This window comes from Podarcis liolepis, assembly GCF_965112155.1.
Source record: "Podarcis liolepis genome assembly, chromosome: 8".
Taxonomy (NCBI): domain Eukaryota; kingdom Metazoa; phylum Chordata; class Lepidosauria; order Squamata; family Lacertidae; genus Podarcis; species Podarcis liolepis.
This window is the reverse complement of record NC_139560.1, coordinates 21,057,286-21,067,561: the sequence shown is the minus strand read 5'-3', so window position 1 is coordinate 21,067,561 and position 10,276 is coordinate 21,057,286. Positions and strand designations below refer to the sequence as shown.

The following is a 10,276-nucleotide window of genomic DNA, read 5'->3' as shown; positions in this document are numbered from 1 at the left end:
GGGGCATCTTGGAACATATTTACAGCCTTATCCTCCATGAATTTGCCCAATCCTCTTTGAAAGCCATCCAAGTTGGTGCCCATTACTACTTTTTGTGGGACTGCATTCCATCGTTTACCTTGGTGCTGTGTGAAGAAGTACTTCCTTTTGTCTTTCCTGAATCTTCCAACAACCAGCTTCACTGGATGTCCCCAAGTTCTAGTAGTGTCAAAGAGGCTTGATCTTCTCAGCCCTCAGATTGCCAGCCTGAACTTCTGAATATTGTTCTACTTAGGTTTTCCCTCCTCTCAAATGTGGGCTACCACAAGAATGTACACTCCAAACACAGCAAAACACAGAGCCAACCAATGTGTTTTAAATGTTTTATTATAAAGGATAGGAAACCATGTTCCCATTTGTTCAAACTGAGATAAATAAACAGTAAATATCATGCTTGAGTTTTGACATATCTTTTCCTTTATGGTTTTTTTTTAAATTGTCCTTTGCAATACGATCTACACGATGGCATTCCTGATTTGGAGACTTAAAAAAAAAAAGATTTTTTGAGAAGTAGCACACTTTTTGGACTTAAATGAAGATTGCTGGAATGAGAGAGAAACCAGAAGTATGAAGGAACCACTGAGCAAAGAACAAGTTGGAACACAACAAACTAACCCTTCAGGCAGGATAATGCAAAGAAAAATACATACGGATACATCAATACAAAAGACCTTCTAAACTTGAGAGACATGAAGCCATCACGGTTACAAATAATCCTGTGGTCACCCCCTTGTACTTCCAGGTTTTCAGTAGGAAACCTGTGCAAGCTTCATCATTCCCATAAATGGAAGCAAAGCAAGCTATGAAGAGGGTGGGTAGTCAACTTTCTTAAGCACAACATTAGAAAAACTTGTTGAACATTTTTTATTTCCTTCAGAAAGAGGCTCACGCTTCAGAGCAACCCAACTGTGTGCTCATTTCAACAGGGCCAGATTCCACTACTGTTTATTTATTAGTTATTCATTTCCATTTCGGAATCACTTGCTATAAAATAATTTGCAGTGATTCAAGAGTTAAAAATATATCAAACATTAGACACAGTGAGGTGGTCATCTCAAGTGACAGAGGCTGAGCGTGAGGGATTGACTGTGTCGGAAGTCAGAGCAATGTGTCTACTGCACAGCCTGCCCTGCACTTCCTATGTTAGCCTGTTGTCTTCAGGAGTGGTGGAGGACATCAAACTTAAAAGAGCCTGCTGGATCAGCCCAATGGCCCATTTAGTCCAGCATGGTGCTCTCACAGTGGACAACTGGATGCCTGTGAGAAACACACAAGCAGGATTTGAGTACAAGAGCACTCTCCCTTCCTATGGTTTCCAGCAACTGGTATTCAGAAACATTACTATCTCCAACTATGGAGGCAGAATATAGCCATCATGGCTAGTGGCCTGTCTCATTTAACGGGTGTGTGTGATGAGGGGGCACAAATAAAACCTCTTGGGGGACCAGATGTGGTCTGCAGCCCACAGGTTAGCCACCCCTAAAGTACACCTATAATGATATATGAAACACAGTTGAAAGTCAGAGTGAGACTTGTTGAACAATGCTGAACACGGTGTTCTTACAACAAGGACTTCCTGAGATGCTGATTTGTAAATGATTTCCCCCATAAGATGATCCTTCCTCACTCAGATACTTCTCATGGCATAGAAAAGCTCGGCTAATGATACCTTGATAGCTGGAAAAACCCCAATCTGCATATACATAAGGAATGTGTGCAGCGCACGTCCCATGCTTTGTTGATAGCATTTGCTCAGTGCCACACATGCACACAAGTTCCCATCACACAGAAGATTTTACTGCGGGTTCCTTGAGTTCCCATTCACATTGGTTTCCCCATTTAACTTCTCATGCGCACTGGAGCTCTGAAGTCTTGTGGACCTGATAAGTTCCTATGTATTCTGAAAATGCACATAGATGAATGCCAACTGAGCAAATAATATTGGATGTGGACCAGATAGTTGCACATACAAATGTATGGCCGGTCAGCTTTCTCTGATCCCCATTTTCTTAAAAAGGATGGCTCTCAAAAATAATGGAATGAGCCTAATTTTTACGTGTGAATGGTTATCTCACCTATTTCTGAAAGAGAATGACCACAAGCTCTGTGGCAGAGTACATGGTTTAATACCTGACATCTGCAGGTAGAACTGGGGGAAACTCACATCTAAAACTCTAGAAAGATACTGATAGTCTGCACAGAAGCAGTGCTGAACTAGAGGGACCTGCATAAGGCAACTTCCTATGTATGAGATCTTTCATGCACATGAGTTACATTAATGAAGCATAGGTGCGTTTCCCTTGGGCCATATGTCTGTCTGAGCTGGTCGACAATGTACACAAGGAAGCACATGAAATTCTAGAAGTGCATACATTGGAGGCAAGTTATTCAGGAATCAACATTGTAGTACTAGAGCACAACAAACCCCTTCCATACAACTACCGAAAGCTACACGTTTATTGCAGCCCTACGTATGGGACATGATTCAGATGAGCACTTTTAAGTCCCATTCATTTCAAATTAAAGAGTTACGCATAGGCTTAGTTTTCCCACTGAAATTAATGCCTTTAATTTTGGCTACTCTGTGCCCATGCCCACTGCAATTACAATACATAACTGTAAGTATTCCCTTAGCTCTCCTGTATTTCACAGCAGTAACTGAACTAACTATTTCACAGCAGTAACTGAAGCACAGCAAAGAACTGATAGTCTCCTGCTTAACTTATTTTGCAGATTAAGGATGAATAACATAGAGAAGAAATGAAGGTCTAAAAGCAATTCAGAAGTAATTAAAATGTGCACATGCAAAAACAACAACAAAACACTGCTTCATGAACCAAATCCAGTTGGAATATGTGGTTACGCCATCTGCATCCATGCTGTATATTTCAAAGGAAATTCCATTTGCAAAATAACCTTTATTTCACCTTACAAAATATCTGGGTTTGACATTCAGACTTCATTTGCTAGAGGCCAGAGCCGTAACAGTCAGAAAGAAAAATCCCTGGTTTCTTTTGTTATCATGCTATAAATCCCAGTTGAAGGATTATGCCAATTATCAGGATTACCTACATTCACCCCAGCCATGCACGACCATTGACAACTCTCTGCATATTGCTCTTATCATTCTCTGTCCATCATGATTCACAGTCTCTTTATTGGGGGCATGTTTCACATTTGAAACCGACTTAATGAGAAATTGCTCCAACATACCATATTGATCCTACATGAAAGAGACGTTATCCATCTAAATGGTGTTTGCTGATACCAAGCAACGCTTTGAATGACCATCTTTGTGTTTCTTTTTTAAGGCACGTGTACCAATTAAAATAAATATCGGTTGTGCTTTTTTTTTTTTGCATAGATTCTGTGCTATTTCCTTCACTGACAAGCATCCTTTTCTCCACGGATGATGATGGTGATGATGATGTATTTCTGCTTTACAAAATTTCATCTAGTTTAATCTGGCAGTTTTGTACCAGCAAACAAGCTTCTGCTCAAAAGTATTAGGTTCATTTGTGGCAACCGAACCGTAATGTTGTCCACTGATCTGTCGCAATAAACACCTTTGCTAGTCCAAGCAACCACAGTGTCATCTGCATCCTGGTGTGTTGGGTGGTGACTTGTGTCCGTTTACTGCAGCCTGTGACAGGGAAGATCTGAGTACTGATGGGCGGCTGCCATTTGATGCTTTCAGGAAGTCCTCACCCTCTGCTTCTGAAGGTCACATACGAAGTTCTTCAGAATATGGTAGCTATACTGCACATTGTTCTTGCTTTTGCTTGGTGCGTTTAAAAGTCTAAGGGCCGGATCATCATAGTTGTGGAACGTAATGAATAACTGGGGCCTTTGAAGTAGTGCCATTTGATTCCATTTATTTTTCCATGGTGCTGCCCAGCAGAGTAGAACATTCCATTGAGATTGGAAGGCCCACAGGCATCAAACCACCATCCTGAAATCATTAAGAACAAAACCATTAGAACATTCACCAACTAAGCATGCTCACTTTGGCTTGCAACATCACGCTGGCTGGCAAATGTGTAGAATCCAACTTGGTAAAGGCCGTGGAGGCCATGTTTTGAGTTTCTTCTTCTTTTTTGGAAAAGAAGAAATATTTTGAGGTTGGGATTCTTAGAACTGCATGAGTGGCTACATAAAAAACAGTCATAATGATAGAAATAGGAATGGCAGTACTCTGTACCAAACAGCAGACAGTTTCTGAAAGTGAGGGAATTTTCAAAAAATATTTTGTTATGTGGCATACAGGTCCGCTTCTCAAAAAGAAAGGAACAACTATTCCAGTGGATATTGCAAACCCTTGACAGCAGCTAAATTTTGGGTCCTTGCCTATAATCAGAGTTGATTCTAGATCAAATGACACTGAACAAGACATCCTTCCATTTGTTTGACATCTTATTTTGTAGTCATTTCACAACACTGACACCCAACGCGCATGCTGATAAATTTTCATGGGCGCATCTGCAAATCTATTCATTCATGTCATTGTCTCTAAACTTATGGAATAGAGTTCTTATGCTGGGCTGCCAGGCCACATGACCAAACTGAATGGGGTTAGGATCCAGCTAAGTCCATGGTTCTGCCCCTGCTATGCCCTTGGAATGCCCTTTTTGGGTGAATTATGCTTGAATCAGCTCAGCCAGCTTTGGTTCAGCCAGCTGAGTCCTGGCTGAGGCAGGATGAGCATGTTACACCACCATATTTTCAGCCTAAGCAGGGCCGGGGACTTGATCAGCTGGGCCAGAGATCCACTGCATCCTAAACTGCTCATCCCAGTGAATCTTGCCATATGATTGCTCCCTGAATGTATGAAAGAACTGCAAAGATTTTTTTTTAACAGGGAAGCTTGTTTCTTTCCTTAATTAAGAAGCATACATGCTCCAGCCGTGTTTGTGGGGGATCACAACATTTCCTTCTTGAAAGCATAAAATTATGTGAGATCAAGTTTTGCCCTCTGAAGATTTTTTTTGGGTTGTTTAAATATTTGTAGCCAAACTTTAAAGAGGTAAACAATGGCTAAATAAATCATTCAGAAACAAACATTTGCAGACTCTTATTCTCGATGATACTCAAACAAACTCAACTTGTTTTAATTAGAATACAGGGAAGCAGCATATCACTTTACTAGCACAGTTTGAGCAAGGCAGAACTTTGTGCATTGCAGGGGGTTGGACTAGATGACCCTTAGGGTACCTTCCAACTCTAAAATTCTATTATTCTAAATCAAATCATACCTCCTGCAATGCAGGAATCACAGTCAAAGATTCACTGACAGATAGCCATCCAACCTCTGCTTAAAAACCTCCAACAAGGGAGAGCCCACCACTTTCCATATGTCCATTCCACTGTCAAACAGCTCTTACTACCAGAAAGTTCCTCCGAATGTTTACAGTGGTACCTTGGGTTACAGACGCTTCAGGTTACAGATGCTTCAGGTTACAGACTCTGCTAACCCAGAAATAGTACCTCAGGTTAAGAACTTTGCTTCAGGATGAGAACAGAAATCATGCAGCGGCTGCTGGAGGCCCCATTAGCTAAAGTGGTACCTCAGGTTAAGAAAAGTTTCAGTTTAAGAACGGACCTCCAGAACGAATTAAGTTCTTAACCCGAGGTACCACTGTAGCTGGAATCTCCTTTCTTGTCTGCTCCCTTCGGATACCTGAAGATGGCTATCATGACACCTCTCACTCTTCTGTTCTCCAGGCTAAACATAACCAATGCCTTCAACCATTCCTCATAAGGTCAGGTTGCCAGAAGTCCCTGTTTCCTGGGACGGTCCCCGGATTTACAAATCAGTCCCCATACAAAATCCATGGAAGTTGAAAAGTGTCCCCGGATTCATTGAAAAAAATCTGGAAACCTTATATAAGGCTTGGTTTCCAGATCCTCTATCACTTGGTCACCCTTGATGATATGTTTGCAGGCATAGAATCATGGGCTTGTAAGGGACTTTGGAGGCTATCCCATTCAACCCCCATGTTTCAGAGGCCTGACTGACCTCCCGTAGAAGTCGAGCAGTTAGTGTTACCAGGGCCATGCTGTGGAATACTCTGCCAGCAGAGATTCAGCAGGTATGCTTGCTATTGACTTTCAGGCATCTCTTGAAGACAGGCCTATGCAACAGTATAATTTTTTTGATCAGCCAGTCACCTTAATCATTTTGTACTGTTTATATGGTGTTTATACTTTGTCGTATAAATTATTATACACTGCCTTGTTATATTGTATGAATTGGTGGTATATAGCTGCTTTTATAAATAAATACAGTCATACCTTGGGTTACAGACGCTTCGGGTTGCGTGATTTCGGGTTGTGCACCGCGCCGAACCCAGAAGTACCGGAACAGGTTACTTTCAGGTTTTGGCACTTGCGTATGTGCAGAAGTGCTAAATCGCGCTTTGCACATGTGCAGCAGCGCCGAATTGCGACCCGTGCATGTGCAGACGTTGCGCTGCACTGCGGGTTGCGAACGTGCTTCCCGCACAGATCACGTTTGCAACCCAAGCGTCCACTGTAAATGCATAAAAGCCTTGTTAACACTGGTTTTACCCACTCACCCTTTCTTTCTGTTGTTTCTTAAATCCACTCCTTTTTGCCCTCTTTGATACCCCCCAACCGGCGCCAATGAAATTTAGATTGTCAGCAGATTTGTGGCAGGGACTCGCCATGTACATTGATGAGAGAATAAAATAATGTGGACGTTCCTCCCCCACCTCATATTACTTACAATTCTCCTTCCTCCCACCCCCCCAACCTCTTTTCCAAGCAAATCAATAAGGGATATGTGAAACTCCTGTGAGAACTGTTAGTACTCTTTCCAAAAAAAATTGGGCTACCCTCAAAAGCTGGTCACCTGAAAAGGAACCCCCACATTAGCCTTGAATTTCAGTTTAGGTAACGTTTCAGCGGTCACTCTAAGAGCCAAGCTAAATAGTGTGTGGGAGATCTCTGACCGGATCTCCTGAAATCTTTTCCTTTGGTTAAAAGCAGCCACCGTGGAAGCAATTTCACTTGACTTGCAGTTGCAGTGCTGGGGAGGGGATATTAATTCATCTCGCTAAGCTAAAACTCTGCACCCCCATTGGAAGCTGCTGTTTAGGTGGTAGGAAAAGCTATCTATAACATTGAGTATCATCACCATTACCACTTTAAGAGTCATGGAACATCCTGAAAACTCTAGGATGTTAAAGGTGATGACCTCACAGGACTATAATTCCCAGCACCCTTAACAAACTACAGTTCCCAGGATGCTTCATGCTTGTCACAGTATTATAAAAGTGCTTTTAATGTATGGATGTAGGTTATCTCCATTGCTGATAGCAGTTTGGGGACATTTTCATCCAAGCAAAGCAGGCTGAATCCAAACCCACGTGGCTGCTTTTTACCAAATTTAAAAACCATCATGGTTCCCACTCACATCAAATCTAGTTTGGCCCTCAGACAAACTGTTCCTTCTACAAAGCACAGTGCAGAAGGACCTGCAAGACAAGAATTCTGAAGCAAAGCAATATATCAGAAGCATGGCTTTACTCATTACAAAAGTCCCTTTATTGAAAGGAGTATATAGCAGGACAGCTTAGGTTTGTGCTTTTGGGGTTGAAGGCTAATAGTGAAATAAAGAGATTTCCCCTTCTCCCAAAGGGGAAGGAAGCCAGTCTGCACCTTTTGTTCCATTTAAACTAGAGGTTGCTTGTGTTGTGCAGCAACACAGCATCTGTGAACCTGCTGGAAGCATCTGCAGGGGAGCCTAGCAGAGCCAAGTAACAATCAAAACTGAGCACACACAGTTAGCAGAGCGGTGTGAGATTTCTTTGACTCCACGGAACAACACGGCGTCTTCCAAACTGAAATGCTTACTAACTTTTTTTTTTTTTTGGAAGAAAGAATAATAAAAATAATAAAAGGCACCTTTGGTGTTCAAGGATTCCCGTCCTATCTCTGGAGATGCAGGGGAATTAAACACAAATTTCTTTTTTTGTGTGGGCAGAATGTGCTTCCCATGCGGCTTGTGCACTTTGTCAGCAGATCTGGTCCTCTGCATTCCATCCAAAGGAAAGGAGTCCTTGTTTTCTTTTTTCTTTTTTAACCAGTGGTAACAATGATCAGTGCATAGCTCCAAGGTTTACTCGACTCTGCATTTCGACCAGAGTGAATTTATGACTTGAGCCTTGCAAAGTAATTTCTTGCATTATTTTTTTTTGAACAATACTTTGTAGGCTCCCCACCCCCGAAGTAACACTTCATAACAAGATCTTTGGGGAAGGATCATTGCCAAATACATTCTGGCATTCTGCTATTTTGATACAGCTGACCTCTCTTTGATTACAAAGCTATACCTAAGGGGCTAATAACCAAAGAAAAAGAAAGCAGCACAGCTGATGTTTGACTGTAACAAGAGCATAATCTTGCAGAAATTTAAGACAAAGCTAAACATGGAAAAATCTAATCCTCGATCCCCCCCCCCTTTCCAGAACACATAAGCCTGGAACACATAAGCGGCTCTCAGCTCCATTTACACTGTCAGGAGTATGGACCAGGAAAGTGGTATCTATTACCATTCTACTTCACAACAACCATCATAGCATGAAAGACAGACTTTCTTTGGGGATATTTTTCTTTTCTGAGCAAGGCAACCTAAACACTGTGCAATCCCAAAGCAGCCCTACATGACAGACTACCTAAATTATGCCTACAGGAACGATCTGCTAAAGTACGTACCACATTTAAGGACTCCCGGCTGACTTGCACAATTAAGTGGGGTCTCCTTTATAGGGTACTGGAGACATGTCTATTACGGTTTATCTATGTGGTCCAGCTCACACAAGCATGTGTTGTTTATCCCTTCTTGACTGCCTCATCAAATCATTGCTCGTTTGCTTGGATGAGCTATCACAGTTTAATCCCCTCAGAGAAAACCTTCATCTCATGCAATTCCAACTCAAACAATGCTTTTCCAGTGAAGATGCTTCACACATTCAGCTGAGAGATCAAGTGAAATAGATATATATATATGTAGGTATGAACCAAGACAAAAGTTAGCAAATGCTGAAACAGGTCCCAGGATACTAACTTCCTGCCTTCCTGCTGACCTGGCTACAGGACAGATCTCCATATTTTCCACATAGTTTCAAGTGTTTAAAAGTTGCCATTGCCTCAAAGGTTCGATTTCTGCTAAGCAGCAACTGCAACTTATTCTGGAGAATAATGTGAGGATTGGTCTTTTTTAAACTCTACTTATGACGCTATCCCCAGCCCAGCAACAGTAGACTGGCAGATAACTGCACAGATAAAACGGGGAAAGAGGAATTGCAGCCTGTTAAATTAATCCACATCCGAATTGCAGCCATCTCCCCTACAAATCTCTGAATTTTTCTCATACAGCTAAGGGAGTGGTGATTGACTAGATAGAATTGCCATCAGCTTCTGAGCTGGTCCATTTCATCCCTAGAGATATTAATTATACTGCCAGAATGATTCAATATAACTGGAAGGATTTTGCATTGTTCTTGGTGGTTCTATCATTCTAGAATTTTTTTTTTTATTTTGTTGTTTTAAAAACACTTCAAATATTGTTATGGCCAATGGCTTCAATCATTTCAACAGTAAACATTTATTCATTCATACCAGAAATTATACTGGCCTAAAACAATCAAGGTTTGCTTTTTATGGACCTGTAGGGGGATAGCAAGAAATTATTCTACTGATGTTTCTAAATCCTCATCCTTCTGTTTAGATTACTAGTTGAGCATCTGCTGATTTTAATTCAATATTCCCAACTAAAAATATGTCTTATTTATTGGAACCACAGCATACCCTCCAACATTTCTCTGATGAAAATAGGGACATCCCATTCCATAATGATAATTTTACTATTTATACCCCACACATCTTACTGGGTTGCCCAGCCACTCTGGGCAGCTTCCAACATATATAAAAACACAATAAAACATTAAACATTTTTTTTAAAAAAAACCTTCCCTATACAGGATTGCCTTCAGACAGCTCGGGAGTCAAATAACTCCATACCCTCCAACATTTCTCCAAAGAAAATAAGGACATCCTACCATACCTTGTAACATTTTTGCGATGAAAATAGGGACATCCTAAGGAAAAAGCAGGATATTCCAGTATCAAATCAGAAACCAGGATGGCTTCTCTAAATCAGGGACATCCCTGGAAAATAGGGAGACTGTGGTTTACAATCTTTTGTCTTCAAGCT

At 41.3% G+C, this 10,276-nt stretch overlaps 1 protein-coding gene across 5 annotated transcripts in view; it reads right to left on the bottom strand.

The window, feature by feature from the left end:
- Positions 1 to 348: 348 nt before the first annotated feature.
- Positions 349 to 10,276, bottom strand: part of ANGPT1 (angiopoietin 1) — a 159,547-nt gene continuing 149,619 nt past the window's right edge. For all 5 annotated transcript variants that reach the window (XM_083516813.1, XM_083516817.1, XM_083516815.1 and 2 more), the window contains exon 10: positions 349 to 3,991. In XM_083516813.1, the coding sequence (XP_083372939.1) occupies positions 3,831 to 3,991 (161 nt within the window). In that variant the 3' untranslated portion in view covers positions 349 to 3,830. The remainder of the gene's footprint in view (positions 3,992 to 10,276) is intronic.